At 51.3% G+C, this 15,619-nt stretch overlaps 1 protein-coding gene across 1 annotated transcript in view; it reads right to left on the bottom strand.

The window, feature by feature from the left end:
• ASAP3 (ArfGAP with SH3 domain, ankyrin repeat and PH domain 3) overlaps window positions 1-15,619 on the bottom strand; it is a 51,314-nt gene that overhangs the window by 12,907 nt on the left and 22,788 nt on the right. The window contains 6 exon segments of the mRNA XM_019981579.2: window positions 412-497; window positions 745-853; window positions 8,456-8,505; window positions 10,218-10,292; window positions 13,241-13,386; window positions 13,469-13,541. Of these exon segments, the coding sequence (XP_019837138.2) occupies window positions 412-497; window positions 745-853; window positions 8,456-8,505; window positions 10,218-10,292; window positions 13,241-13,386; window positions 13,469-13,541 (539 nt within the window).

Here is a 15,619-nt window from a genome sequence, read left to right as displayed (position 1 = left end):
TGAGGCCAAGCACGGGACCAGAGAGAGAGAGAGAGAGAGAGATGAAAATGAGAGATGAAGTATGAGAGAAGGTGCTCTAAAGATCCCAGGGCACCTGGGGGGTGGTACAGTTTGATGGTCCAGATCCTGTTTTCTAGCTATGTGATCTTAGTAAATCTGAGCCTCAGTTTTTGCATCTGTAAAATGGGAATATCAGTAGCTGCTCAAGGGGGTTGTGTAAGTACTTAGTGCCTGATACCTGATGAACATTCAATAAAGAGCAGCTGCAAAAAGCGTTACCAATGACATACATTCACACATAGAAACTTTGAGGGTCTGCCAGACACTGGAGATGACCCTGTTCTGGGTTGCCTGAAGGGTTAAAGGGGCAAGAGACTGTGGGGATACGGGTGGGACATTAGGGGAACCTACTTGTGCTGAGCATGGAAGAATTTGATGAGGCTCTGCAGGAAATCAGGACCTTGCTTCATCTGGCTCTCCCCGGCTTTCAGCAGATACTGGGGAGAGGGCAGGGCAAAGTGTGTGAAGTGAGCAAGACGGAATTCTGGGGACAAGAGGCTGCTGTCTTCATCCCCAGCTAATCTTCCTGGCCGGGACTGAACCTGGGTGACATCTCAAGGGCCATCTGGCAAGGACCTCGGCTGAGACTGTGACTGGGCCCCTGAGGGTTCAGGGATGTAGACTGGAAGACACATCCTATCCCACCCTCACCCTGGGGCCGGACTCACCCTGGGGCCCCCTTACCTCACACATGTGCAACTGGAAGACACGTCGTTCTCTCTGCGTGTCCTGGGCCACCTCCCCGGTGCTCCCTATCACCCTGGCCCGGTCCCTCTCCTTCTCCAGCCTGGCCCTAGACCCCAAGGAAAGAGAGGCCTGAACAACTCTCCCTAAGCCCCTGCATGTCCCACCACCCCTACACGCTGCTCTCTGTATGGGCACACGAGGATGAGGGGGACCCTCCTTTGTGCCAGCTGTTGAGGTACAATGGTCAACAAGGTGGATTCAGAGAATCTACAGGCTGGTAGCGGGGAAAGACATGAATCAAATCACAGCCTTGCAGTGAGTAAGGGGAGAGTAAAATGGGCATCCGACCTCATCTGGCTGCTCAGGATATGGGAGCTGAGATCTGAAGTCTAAGAAGCCAGGGCTGGTGGGAGGATCAGACAGCTGCAGACAGGAGAGACAGGACTCACAGCAGGGATGGAGGGAGGTGCTTCCACGGCCTGATTCAGACCATGCTGAGGTTCTCGGTCTTTGTCTCAAGAGCAATAGGAAGGAGTTAAGGGTTTCTAATGCAGGGAGGGGATGGGTTCCCATAGGGCCAGGTGGCATTGGAATTAGAGTTTGCTGGAAGGGATTTAGGACCATGGGGGTTAGGAGGCACCACAAGGTGCCTTCATTCTTCTGAGCCAAGAGCTTCCATTTAGAGCTTAGAAAACCTTGATTCTTTTCTTTTGTAGGTGAAGAAAGAAAGCACTTCCCACCCTGTAGCTGAGAGTAAGCTGGGCCTTCCCCTCCTGTTCTCAGGGTTGGTCGTTTCCCCTGTTTGGGGTTGGGTGGAACTGTGGGCAATTAGTTTCCTGGAAATCCCACACCCATTAGACTACCCACTCCCAACCAGGAGAGTATTTCCACACCTGGGGCTGGACCCATGAGCCTGTGTGAAGGAGACGACTTGCATAACAGTTTTGCTTCCAAGGGGGTGTCAAAGAAGACAGATGTGGGATAACCTTACATCTGCATTACTTCCCCTCTCTAAGCCTCAGTCTCCACATCTGGAAAATGGGGCTGTTCATCTGTACCCAGATGAGATAAAGGATGCAAAAGACTGAACACACAGAAGACTCTGCAGCTGTGCTACAGGCCTCTTTCAGCTGCAGTTCTTCCATCTACGAAGGGAGGAAGCAATGGCCTAGACTGAGTTCTCAGTCTTTAGTTCTAGGCTTTACTGACCTCAGACCTCTGGAATGGTGCTTATTTGCACACTCTGTCTCTGGAGACCTGAAGAGCAGTTTCTCAACCTTTGAACTACAGACATTTTAACCAGATACTTCTCTGATGTGGGGGCCGCTCTGTGAACACAGGCTGTTTAGCAGTACCCTTGACCCCTGCCCACTAGATGCCACCAGCATCTCCCTTGTTGTGACAACCAGAAATGTCTCCTGGGGAATAGGGTGGGGGTGCAAAATCACCCCGGGTGAAAGCCACTGCTCTGAGAGCAGACTTTTGCAGGGTTTTTAGTGGTTTTGTTTTTAATTTTCTTTGAAGTGGTGATTCTTCATTTCGCTAAAGCTTTATAATACCCCGGGAGGGAGTCTATGGCAGGAGAGTGGAGTTAGGTGGGGACTGACCCTGGGAACAGGCTTGAGGGTCAGGCAGATGCTTTTTTTGAGATCTGAAGATGAGTGGCAGAGAGAGGTGATGGCCAGGCCTGAGCAACAATGAGCCCGGCAGCTCATTAAGCAGGACGGGGGACTGTGGGGGCAGAACAACTGGGAGAGGGCAAGGGGGGCTCCTGCCTTCACTGTTACCATGTCTGTAAACAGGGAAAAATGAAAAAATGAGCTACATATCTATCAACGGGAAGTGGTTAAATAAATTATGCTATGACCACACATAGGGATATTATGCAGCTGTTAAAAAAGGATGGGGAATACACTGACGTTTTGGAAAGCCTGCTCCAGAGTAAACGGACGAAAAAGAAGCCACGGTAAAGTGTCATGTCCAACTCTCTGCAACCCCATGGACTCTACAGTCCATGGAATTCTCCAGGCCAGAATACTGGAGTGGGTAGCCTTTCCCTTTTCCAGGGGATCTTCCCAACCCAGGGGTTGAACCCAGGTCTCCCACATTGAAGGCAGATTCTTTACCAGCTGAGCTACAAGGGAAGCCCAGTACAGTGGCTAGAAATGTGGATTTTGGATTTATGGCAGCTCCCTTGCTTATTTAACCTTTATGCATCTTTCTAAACCTCACCTTCCCCATTTCCAAAAATAAGACTAATACTGCCTAGGTCTCAAATGATCTAACGCATTGGAGACATTTAGTACAGTCCCTGGTTGTGGTAAGGCCCTCAATAAATGGCAGGACTATGATGCTGCTAATGACACTGATGATTAGAGTAATAACCTGGTGATTCCTTTAGATACTTTTTTTTAGTGTAGGGTAGGCTTCCCTGATAGCTCAGTTGGTAAAGAATCCACCTGCAATGCGAGAGACCTGGGTTCGATCCCTGGGTTGGGAAGATCCCCTGGAGAAGGGAAAGGCTACCCACTCCAGTGTTCTGGCCTGGAGAATTCCATGGACTGTATAGTCTACAGGGTCGCAAAGAGTTGGACACGACTGAGCGACTTTCACTCACTGACTTCACTCACTTCTTATTTAGGGCTTCCCTGATAGCTCAGTAGGTAAAGAATCTGCCTGCAATGCAGGAGATCCTGGTTCGATTTCTGGGTTGGGAAGATCTGCTGGAGAAGGGATAGGCTACCCACTCCAGTATTCTTGAGCTTCCCTTGTGGCTTAGCTGGTAAAGAACCTGCCTGCAGTGTGGGAGACCTGGGTTCTATTCCTGGGTTGGGAAGATCCCGGGAGAAGGGAAAGGCTACCCACTCCAGTATTCTGACCTGGAGAATTCCATGGACTGTATTGTATAGGGTCGCAAAGAATCGGACACAACTGAGTGACTTTCACTTCCAATAATTTTTTTTTTTAATGCCGGTCTAATGGAGATTAAAGGATAGAAGCTGTTTAGTTCAGGATGAAGATAAGCTGTAAAGTATGATACAGGGCCTTGTGATTAATCATAGCTTTGTCCTTCAGCCTCAGCTATGGTAATTATAGAGATTTCCCTACAAAGTCTGATATAGTCACCCAAGATGACCCGAATCACCTCACACTAATAGCTGGGAGTGCTTGTATTGCAACACACACACCCCGACCCAGAAAATAACAAATTCCATTCCCTCCCTGTCCTCAAAGGATCACCAGTGTTTCTTAAACATTTCAAACCTTAAGAATATTTTTTATTTCCTTTGAATGGAGTTGCAGCAGGAGTGAAATAAAATAGTGAAAAGTGCTGAAATGCTAGTTACTAAGAAGACAGAGACAATTGGAGAAGGGGACCACAGCCATTGTCTAATGTGATCCAGGGGATGAGAGACAGGTACCGGTAGAGTGAGGACGTCGGGGTGGGGAGATGGGAGAGGGAAGGAATCAAAAGGAACCGTGCACCTGCCAACCTGGCCCCGTGAACCACCTCTCGGGCGATGCCTTTTCCAATCACCCTTCTCTCCACCCAAACAAAACCACCTGCCCCTTCTGCGACTCTGTGCTGATACCATCGCTAGAGCACTTTTATTTTGTATCTTCATTCTTTTGGGACTTTCTTCTTGCTAACAAACCAGTGGGATCCACTAAGGCAGGGATTGTGGTGGTATTTTTTTCCCCTCACTACTCAACCTAGAAATTGGGGATGACCGCCCCTTTTCCCTTCCAACAACAATCAAAACTGATAACTGATGTAAAAAGCTTATCACAGCAGTTGGCACAAAGGAAGCTCTTAAGGAAGTATTATTAGCTGCTGTTATTAATATTTATTTTGAAAAAGATGTATTTGGCTGCACTGGGTCTCAGTTGAGGCATGTGGAATCTTTAGTTGTGGAATGTGAGATCTAGTTCCCTGACCAGGGATGGAACCCAAGCCCCATGCATTGGAAGCATGGAGTCTTAGCCACCGGGCCACCAGGGAAGTCCCTTAATAATTATTTTTAAGCGATAATTTTGTACTGTGTGCTCTGCTAGACCCATCACACACTAAAGCAACAACCCCGCAAGGCAGGAATCATGACTTTATTTTATAGACAGGGAGCCTGAGGCTGAAATGGTAAGTGACTTGTCCAAGCCACACAGCCGCTAAGAACTAGAGCCAAGATTTGAACCCAAGTCTGCCTGATGCTAGAGCCTTAGGGAGGGTGCTGGTAGCCAACACTGTGGCTCAGATTCATCCCATCCCTCCTTCCCTGGCTGGTCTCCCCAAGCTGGTGACAGTCGCAGTGTCTCTTCTGATAGATCACGGTCAGAAACTATCTTACAGAAGGTGAAGCTGAGACCCAGAGAAGGGAGGTAATGGCTCAAGATCCCAGGCTGGTGGGGGAAATGCTGGGAGCAGAGGTCTGGGCTTCTGGCTCTCTACCCCGTGGTGTTATTCTGGCCCCAGTTCTGGCTCAGCAAGAGGGCAAATAAGCACGTGTTGACCTGCAGTGCCAGGGGCTGTCTCGTCTCCACATCAACCCTGGAAAGTAATGTTGGCTCCATTTTTCAGATGAGGAAACAGCCCTGAAAATGGAATAGCCTAGGTAACTGTGTCCGCTGCCCAGAGCCTGGGATGCCTTTCTTAGCAGCCCCAGGTGGGGAGGGGACCTCCTACAGCAACAGCCAGTATGTGAGAAGCTGGTGGTGATCAGCAGATGTTATCAGGGCCCTGGGTCCTTGCAGCTGCTGCCCAGACTGGTCTGGTAAGAATGAAGTGCAATTACACAGCAACTTTTGGTTTGCTAATATATAGCTATACCTGGAGCCCTCATAAAAGGAATGCACACAGTCACCTGTGCCAGGACATAATGGCTCAACCTGTGTAACATGAGAAGGAGACAGGAGGCTACGTGGAGTGACCGGAAGAGCACCAGACTCAGAAATCCTGGGTTCTAACCTAGGTCCTGTTGGTAATTCACTGCATAACCTCAGCCAACCTCTTTCCCCATCATTCCACAGACTTTTCTTTCAATGAAACCTCACAGGCAAGATCAATATATCAATCTGGTAAAGGCCCAGCTGCTTGGGGAGGTCAGCATTGCGTAGGGCTTATTCTACTTAGTAGATCGGTGGTCCCCAGTGTTTTTGGCACCAGGGACAGGTTTTGTGGAAGACAATTTTTCCAGGGGCCAGGGGTGGGGATGATTTGGGGGTGGTTCAAGGGCATTACCTTTATCGTGCACTTTATTTCTGTTCTGCGGCACTCTCAGGATGTTCTGCCTTGACTTTAGGGTTAGGGTTTGCCCTCCCATGAGAATCTAGGGTTCTCTGATCCGCCGCTGATCTGATAGGAGGCAGAGCTCAGGTGGCAATGTGAACGATGGGGAACAGCTGTAAATACAGCTGAAGTTTCACTGTCTTGCCTACCACTCATCTCCAGCTGTGCAGCCCAGTTCCTAACAGGACTGGTACTGGGGGTTGGGAACGCTTGTAGTAGATGATTTCCTGAAAGGCTAGGGGCTCTGTCAAGGGTAACTCAGGAAGATGAAGGCTATGTGATCCCACATCAAATCAGAAAGAGAAAGGTCTTCCGCCTGCATGTCCACACCCCTCCCTGGGCGCTGATGAGAACGGGTGGCCACGCCCATCACAGCCCCACACCCTCCAGCACCAGCTGTATACCCACAGCTGGGGCGCACATGGAGGCCCTGGTGGAGGAGCCGTTTCAGCCTTCCGTCGGACTCAGGGAGGTCCCCATGGTGCTGGGAGCCTGAGGAACAATAAAGCTCCAGGAACTACTTCTCGGAAAGGTTCTACAGAAATAATCATGGGTGGGAGCAAGGATGCACTTCCAAGGATGCCTCCCGAACAACAAGGGCAGATTAAATACCCGGTGGGGGTGCATATATTGAGACACAGTGCACCCATTTAAGCGACGTTATTGGACTTCCCTGGTGGTCTAGTGGTGAAGAATTTGCCTGCCAATGCAGAGGACACAAGTTCGATCCCTGGTCCATGAAGATTCCATGTGCCACAGGGCAACTAAGTCTGTGTGCCACAGCTACTGAAGCCGGCACACCCTAAAGTCTGTGCTCCACAAGAGAAGCTACCGCAAGCAGAGGGGAGCTCCGGCTTGCCACGACTAAAGGAAGCCTGAGCGCAGCGACGAAGACGCAGTGCAGCCAAAAATAATAATTAAATAATAATGATAATGTAACATTGTATGTAAAAATATGTAATGATGTAGAAAGATGGTCATGATGTATTTTTAAGCAACCACCCCAGTATAATTATGATATTGGTTCTGTAAAAATAGTTCTTTATACATAGAAAAATGACTAGATAGATGTTAATACTTTAGGCTTAGAAATAAAGGGTCAAAACTGCCCTGGTGGTCCAGTGCCAATTCAAGGGCCTGCATTTGATCCCTGGTCACGGACTAGATCCCATATGCCACCACTAAGAGTCTGTATGCTGCAAACTCATTAGCCTGGCACAGTTAAATAAACAAATAAATAAAAATCAATGTCCAAAAAAGAGAGAAAAGAAATGAAGGCTCTTCTTCCTGGTTTTCGGTAGTTTCCTCTCCCCACACAAGTTTTGTTTGTTTTGGCCATGCCACACAACTTGTGGGATCTTATTTCCTTGTGGGATCTTAGTTCCCCAACCAGGGATTGAACCTGGGTCACAGCAGCGAAAGCACGAGTCCTAACCACTGGAGCAACCCAGGAACTCCCCCTCCTCCACTTTTTAAAAATGATGAAATTACAGTGCTACCCACACTATGGAAAAAATTCTAAAAATAGAGAAGTACTAGATATCCCCCTGCAGGACCCTAATCTTCTCCTAAGGATAACTTAAATTTTTTTCCTCTTCTACCTCCCCGTATTTTCCAAAGTTACTCATAATGAACACATATTGCTTTTGAAAACTGCAAGAGAAGCCAACATTTTAAAAAGAAGAGTAAACAGTGCCCTGAGGTTCAGTGGGCCCGGCTGGGCCGGGGCAGAGGGCTGGGGTCGGGACTTGGACAGACTTTAGAAGGCAGAGCCCGAGGAGTCCCCACTCAGGAAGAGTTGGTCACTGGGCACCTGGGACTCTTGTCGCCATAATGTCCCAGTAGCTAGTGAGAAACCCGGCTGGTGCACACAAGAGGCCTGGGTATGGCCTTTCCTCCTCTGTGTCCAACTAAATGCTTACAGATACTCCCTGGTGTTGCAGAATCAGGATCACCAAACATGAGTCCCAGCTCTGCCTCTGCCTAACTGTGTGGCCTTGGGCAAGTAACTTAACCTCTCTGAACCTCTAATTCCTCCTTTGATAACTGGGATACCAATATGTCCCTCAGAGGCTGGGTGAGTGTGAGGGTGGATGTCTGGCACTTGGAGGTGTTCGGTAAATGGATGCTCCTTTCTGTCTCTCTACCCATGTTGGCACCACCAAGCAGAAGGGTCTCTGAGAGGAGCATCTTGGGGTCCTTTCACAATAGCTCCTCCTTGGTTGTCTCATGGTCAAGCCCCCAGACTCCTTTCAAGGTCTGGGCATAAATACCCCCCTCGCGTAAACATTTCTGGAGAGCGAGATGCCATGCACTTCCGGGTGACACGCCCTGGTAGCGCTTGGTTTCTTCCCCACATCCAGCCCCCTGCTGCAACAGAAGCATCACTCTCCTAGACCAACCACCCTGGCCACAGTCACTTACATTTTGGCTTCGTAGTCCTTCCATGCCTTCTCCAGCTGCTTTTTGGAATCCTGTAGTTCAGGAAAAAAAAAAAAAACACAATTTGCCCAAAGAGGGTCTTGGGGTCTGGAATCAACAGGACACTGTGCTACAATTAGGGGGACCCTGTGTTTGCAGGCTGAGAGCCACCCTCCAACCAGCCCGTATTCACATTAGCCCTGACTGCAAACCTAATCAGCAAAATAAACCCTACTGACCCCACTTCTCAGAGCAGAGGCCCTCCTGCCAACTGACCTCTTCCCACAGTTGCCAGTAATCAGTCTGAACTGGTAGGCTCAGGCCTAGGATATTGGGGCTATTTGGGGTGAGGTCTGCCCTGAGTCCCCTCTCTTAGAAGATGGAGATCACCATGAGGAAGAAGAGGGAGGATAAAGATCAGAATCCTCCCCCTAACTCTGTCCCACTGGTTCTCCTGCCTGGTTCTAGCTCATCCTTTCAACAGGAAGGTACAGGTTGAGGGACATATGCACAGAGAGGCCAAGAAGTCTACCCAAGGCCACACAGCAAGCCAGAGAGACCTGGCTGATCCCAGGCCCCATCCAGCGGGCTGCTCACACCCTTCAGAACAGTCAGCCCCGGCATTCAAGGTGTCTCCGTCTGCCAGGTGGAAAAGCTGCCTGTCTGGTTTGGGTGGTTCCCAGGCTGGTGCTTAGCCAGGGGTGATGGCTCCTCCCCTGGGCCTTCTGGAGCAGACTTCCCAGGGAGATTATCCTGTTACTTTGAGCTCCGGTTTGCCTCCAGCCAGGGGCTGCCTGGTGCAGATAGCGCAGCAAGCATGGGGGGGTCAGGAGCCCTGGCCTCACACTGGCTCCTCTACTGACCAGCTGGGTGACTGTACTGCTAAGTGCTAAGTCGCTTCAGTCATGTCCGACTCTGTTCGACCCCATAGACAGCAGCCCACTAGGCTCCCCCGTCCCTGGGATTCTCCAGGCAAGAACACTGGAGTGGGTTGCCATTTCTTTCTCCAATGCATGAAAGTGAAAAGTGAAAGTGAAGTTGCTCAGTCGTGTCCGACTCTTAGCGACCCCATGGACTGCAGCCCACCAGGCTCCTCTGTCCGTGGGATTTTCCAGGCAAGAGTACTGGAGTGGGGTGCCATTGCCTTCTCCGGGGTAGACTGTAAGCAGGTTATCAAACGCCCGAGCCTCAGTTTCCTCAACAGCAAAACGGGGATGACCGCACCTACAGGACACACCTCATGGGGCTGTTATAAGATTCCATGAGCTATTTCCAAAAGGGCCCTGGCTCACCTAGGCTCACCCCAGACCCGGGCCCTCCTGTCTTTCTGGGGGTCAATAATACGAGGACAGCACACCCACTGTGACAGAGAAGGAACTGGCACCCCACTCCAGTACTCTTGCATAGAGAATTCCCTGGACAGAGGAGCCTGGTGGGCTCCTGTCCATGGGGTTGCACAGGGTTGGACACGGCTGAAGTGACTTAGCATGCATGCATGCACTGGAAAAGGAAATGGCAACCCACTCCAGTATTCTTGCCTGGAGAATCCCAGGGACAGAGGAGCCTGGTGGGCTGCCATCTTTGGGGTCGCACAGAGTCGGACACGACTGAAGCGACTTAGCAGCAGCAGCAGCACACCCACTATGACAGCTTCACTTGGCCTCCGTCCTCAGCCCAGCCCTGTCCCCCACTATGGTCTCCTGCCTGCCCCACTTCTCGATCCATCTCACCACCTCTGGGCACCCCTCCCCACATGGAAACTCACCTGCCGTCCGTCCCTCAGCTGCCCCTTCAGCAGAGTGTCCAGGGGGAAAGAGACAATGTTGTTCAGGTTCTGAACCTGGAAGAGGCAGAGACCCCCACACCCCACCTTGAGCGAACGCCTGTCCAGCCCCACAGGGCTCAGGGTACAGTGAGGCATCACCAGAACAGCACTGGGGTGAAGGAGGCAGGGGAGAGGAAGACAAGGTGGAAGGGTACACCGGGGTGGCGGGTCGGCCTCCCTGGAAAGCTCTTGCCTTCCCCCGACTGATGGGCCTCATCCCTCCACTGCCCGCTCCACTGCATCCACGGTCAGCCCTTTTCTGCTCCTTGGCCAGAGGGACACCCTCATGTCTCCTTTCTGACGCTCCGAGGTCCACCTGTGTGGCCCACCTGTTGTTTCTCCACTCCCCTGTAATGTGAGAACCCTTTCCCTATGGTCACATGGGGTGAACACGAAGTCAGAGCTGACCAGAGTGCTTCATGGGGGGCCACTGTGATTGGCTCAGGAACAGGCACGTGACCCAAGCCAGCCAATCAGGATACCTTCTGGGACTCTTCTACCAAAGTCAGGAGAGAAAGACTGTCTTTCTCCTGCAAGGTGTGAAGCTGGGCCTGCTGGGCCATCCTGCCCCCTGAGCAGAGACGGAGAGAAACCCTAAGAGAAAGAGAAGGAGCCTGAAACCAGCTGCATGTCTGATCTTCCCATTACAGGGGTCAGTGAATTCTCTTTTTGAAAATCAACCTCGAGGGGCTTCCCTTGTGGCTCAGTGGTAAAGAATCCGCCTGCCGATGCAGAAACACGAGTTAGACCCCTGATCCAGGAAGAGCAGGCATTCCCCGGAGCAACTAACCTGTGTACCACGACTACTGAACCTGTGCTCTCGAGCCTGGGGGCCGCAACTCCTGAGCCCAGGTGCTGCACGTACTGAAGCTTAAGAGCTTTGAAACAAGAGTAGCCACTGCAGTAAGACACCCAGGCACAGCAACTAGCGTAGCCTCTGCTCTCTGCAACTAGAGAAAAGCCAGTGCAGTAACAAAGACCCAGCACAGCCAAAAATAAAATAATAATAAAATAAAACAAAAAATTAACCTGAGGAATTCCCTGGTTGTCCAATGGTTAGGACTCAGTGCTTTCACTGCCAGGGCCAGGTGGGCCCAGGTTCAATCCCTGGTCGGGGAACTAAGATCCCACAAGTCATGTGGCATGACCAAAAGAAGTAAAAAAGATTGGAAGAGAGAAAAAGACTTATTAAAAAAACAAAAACAAAAAACCTAGTTTGAGTTGAATTTCTGTCATTTGGCAACTCAAAACAGCCTATCTGATATTTCAGCCCACCTTTCAAGATACAGCTCAAGTCTCTCCTCCTCCAGGAAGCCTTCCTGACTACTTCTTCCCATGGCCTGTGCTGATCTCTTTTCTGAGCCATGGCAGTTCAAGGCCTCTGACCCAAGCTGCTGGGTCCTTGAGTTTGTGCCACGCTGCTAATCTTGCTTGGTGTCATCTCACACCTCAGTTTCTGTCTCTTGGACTATATGGCTCTCCAAGACAGAGCCTGACTCTTCCCTGTGTCACAGCCCCTGGTACAGTGCCCACCACCAAGTAGAGCCTCAACAAACATTAGTCTGACCAAAACAAGGGGAAGAGGAGTGAAGACAAAGGAGCCCCTGTTCACTGATTCAGTTGAACCCAAACACTGTTAAAGGCCTCTACTTGCAGGACAGGCCACGAGGCAGTGCTACCCAGAGATAAAGTGATGACAGATGGCATCAGCTAACGTGTACTGAGTGCTTTCCCTGGAGCAGGCACTCAACTTGAGAAATCCTCATCCCTGCTCTGTGAGGTGGAGACCATGGTTATCCCCATTTTAATTTTTAAAAATATTTATTTACTATTTGGCTTGCCGGGTCTTGGTTGTGGCATGTGGGATCTAGACCCCTGACCAGGGATTGAAACTTGGCCCTCTGCAATGGGAGCACAGAGTCTTATCCACTGGACCACCATGGAGGTCCCTTTCATCCCCCTGTTACAGATGAGGCTCAGGCAGACTGAGTGACTTGCCCAGAGTCATACACCTCGTGAGCAGCAAAGCAGGACTCAAGGCCCGAGTCTAAGCCTGAGGTCTGGGTGCTTGATCACTAAGCAGCTTGCCTTACAGAGATGATGTGGTCCTCACCTGCCAGGGAGGGCCCTGGTGGGACTTCAGCCATGAAAGCCAGCCCTAAAGCTATGGAGCCTGGGGCGGGGAGAGGGGCTTTCCTGGTAGGCAGTACCAGCAGGCTAATTACGCTCGGACGCTGGGTTCAAATCCACCTGCGTGACCTCAGGGGAGGTACTTAACCTCACCTCCTAGTCTCCTAGCCCGTGCAGAGGGGGCAGTGGTAAAACCAACGCCACAGAGCTGTGCGCCAGGGTGCATGTGGGCACACGTGAAGTGCCGAGAGCCGTGCTTGTGCCCGGGAAGAGCTGGGTCTTGGGGTGGCCTCGAGGTGCGGACTTGGGGAACAAAGCCATCTCAGGAAGGAACCAGAGGCCACTGGGCCACGTGCAGGAGTGAGAGGTTTACTGAGAGGAGGCACGTTCTAGGCTTTGAGGGCAAAGTAGGTGTGCTCGGGAAAGCAGAGTACAAAGCAGGTGAAGGACAGGCGGTGGTGCAAAGACAGGAAGCAGAGCTGGCCTTCCCCTCTCTCAGGCCTCCTCCAGGGAGCCCTCCCTCACGTGGGCTCTTCCCCGCTGTGAGACCTCTCTGCTCCTGGGTGCTCACCACAGAGGAGGAGGAGGAAGGCAGGGAGGGAGAAAGGGGAGGGGAGACACCGACAAGAAGTCAGAGAGGACGAAGAAAGCAAACGGGAGGTCAGAAGTGGAAAGGGACCTCAGGTCATGGGTCAGAGGTCAAGGGGGACTAGAGGTCAAGGACAAGCTGAAAGAAGGATGGAAACCAGCCCTTTCCCAGCCAGAGTTTTAAGCCACAGATTAGATTTGCCCTGAGCCCGGGCTGAGGCCGACGGGGAGGCGCAGGGCCTCACCAGGTTCTTGAAGAGCGCGGCCACCTCGCGGGTGAACACGGCCAAGTTCAGGAAGCCGGTGGACAGCTCATGACTGTTCTGGGACAGGTGGCTGTTGCCCAAGGACTCCACGGCCTCTCGGTACTGCTCCTCGTTCTCCACGTGGCCTGTGGAGGCGCAGAGTTAGGTCCAGGCTGGGGCCGGGGACGGGGCTGCCTTGGCCAGGCTGCTCCCGGTAGGCTCACTCACCAAGGCCGGAGCTGTGGATCGCACGCACGGCCTTCTTGATTCTCTGCAAGATGGCCTGGTCTCCTTCTAGCATCTGGAAGCAAATGTGGACAGAGGTTCAGGGACGCTCGGCTGGGAGGGCTGCCTGATTCTGTGATCCCGCCCTCCAAACACATACCGAGTTTCCTCCCTAGGGGCCCCCTGCAGCCTCACCAAACATAAACAGACCACCCTCCCTCACCCAGACCACACAGGAAGCCACGGGCCAGTCACACCCCTCCAGGAAGACTTGCGGGACAAGTAAAGGCAGTGATGCCAAGGCACATGGCGTCGTGGGGTATGCCAGGCTGGGTCTGAATGTCAGCTCTGACACTAACTAGTGTGTCAACCTAGACACACTGTTCACTTCTCTGAGCCTCAGATGCCTGGTCTGCAAAATGAGGATGACACTACAGAGTTGCTAAGAGAATGAATGATTTGATGAATATATACATGACACAGAAAACACCAGAGGAAAGAACGTGGACATCTCTATATTCTTATTTATTATTTTATTTGGCTGGGTTAGGTCTTAACGGTGGCACGTGGGTAATTTTGTTGCATCACAATTTGTGGGATCTCTCATTGCAGTGCGCCGGCTTCTCTCTAGTTGTGGCGAGCCGGCTTCTCTAGTTGGTGGCGCGTGGGTTTAGTTGTCCCACAGCATGTGGGATCTTAGTTCCCCGACCTGGGACTGAACCCACATCCCCTGCATGGAAGGCAGACTCTGAACCACTCGATTACCAAGGGCAGTCCCGACATCTCTATCTTCTTGAAAGATTCAGCTAGGGAACACTTGTTCCCCACACCCCAGGCTCAATAAGCAGTCATGTGAGGATGAGGAGGAAGAGGCCAGGATACCAGTGGAGGACACTGAGCCCCCTCTGGACAGAATTGGTGGGATGGTATCAGGCAACCCAACCCCAAAGCCTAAGGGTTGCAGAACAAAGTCAGACTGTAGGGAAACCAGAAGATGTAATGGGGAGAAGCAGGAGTCACATTTTCCTGGGGGCTCAACCCAGATGGAAACCTCCCAGACACACTCCTGTTTTAGTGGGGTAGAGAAATTGCCAGTCTCATGAAACCCTCATGAAATGCAGAGTGAAGTGGGAAAGGACAGAATTAGGGCTGCAAAGGGCCCACAGATCCACAGGTGAGGAAACCACAGCCAAGAGACGGGGGAGTCTTGCCCAGAGTCAAAGAGTGGGACAACGGCTGAGCTGGGCTTTCAGGGGGTGCCCTGGGACAGTGCTCCATCCGCACATGATGGCCCCATCTTGACCCCAGGCCCCTGCGTTTCCTCAGTGACTATAATGGAATCAAAATGTGATCTCCAAAGAGTTACTTCAATGTGACAAGAGTTAGCAAACATATTTGGAACGGCATCTGCAAAGATTCTAAAAGAAATTCATAGGACACGCACGGGGCAGATCTTGGAGGCAACAGAGTGTTCTGGAAGCCTTGGGGATGTGAGTAGCCTCTGGAGAGAGAGGGGTCTGGTCTTGAAGTGCAGTTCCACTGCCCAAATGCTGTGTGACTTTGGGCAAGCACCTATTCTTTCCGAGCTCCCTGATCAGCTATCTGTAAAATGCAGGAAATAATGCCTACCTCTCAGGACAATTATGAGGATTGTACGTATGAGAGGATGCACATAAAGGGTTTAGTTTGGGTTTCCCTAATAGTTCAGTTGGTAAAGAATCTGCCTGCAATGCAGGAGACCCTGGTTCGATTCCTGGATTGGGAAGATCCCCTGGAGAAAGGATAGGCTATCCACTCCAGTGTTCTTGGGCTTCCCTGATGGCTCAGCCAGTAAAGAATCTGCCCGCAGTGCGGGAGACCTGGGTTCGATCCCTGGGTTGGGAAGATCCCCTGGAGAAGGGAAAACCTACCCACTCCAGTATTCTGGCCTGGAGAATTCCTGGACTGTGTAGTCCATGGAGTCACAGAGTCGGACACGACTAAGTGACTTTCACTTTGGTGTGAAGCACAGACTGTGTCCTCAATGAACAGTCAGCAGTCGCTCTGATGCTAGAAAGTACCCATCAAATTCTAGGTACTTTTCCTCCAGGTAATATAAACCAAATAGTCTCTTTCCCAACTATGGCCTTGAGATAACTTTCATGTCTGGGACCA

This window comes from Bos indicus, chromosome 2 (genome assembly GCF_029378745.1).
Source record: "Bos indicus isolate NIAB-ARS_2022 breed Sahiwal x Tharparkar chromosome 2, NIAB-ARS_B.indTharparkar_mat_pri_1.0, whole genome shotgun sequence".
In the NCBI taxonomy this organism is placed as follows: domain Eukaryota; kingdom Metazoa; phylum Chordata; class Mammalia; order Artiodactyla; family Bovidae; genus Bos; species Bos indicus.
Note: the sequence above shows the minus strand (reverse complement) of the source record. Positions and strands in the feature narration are given on the sequence as shown.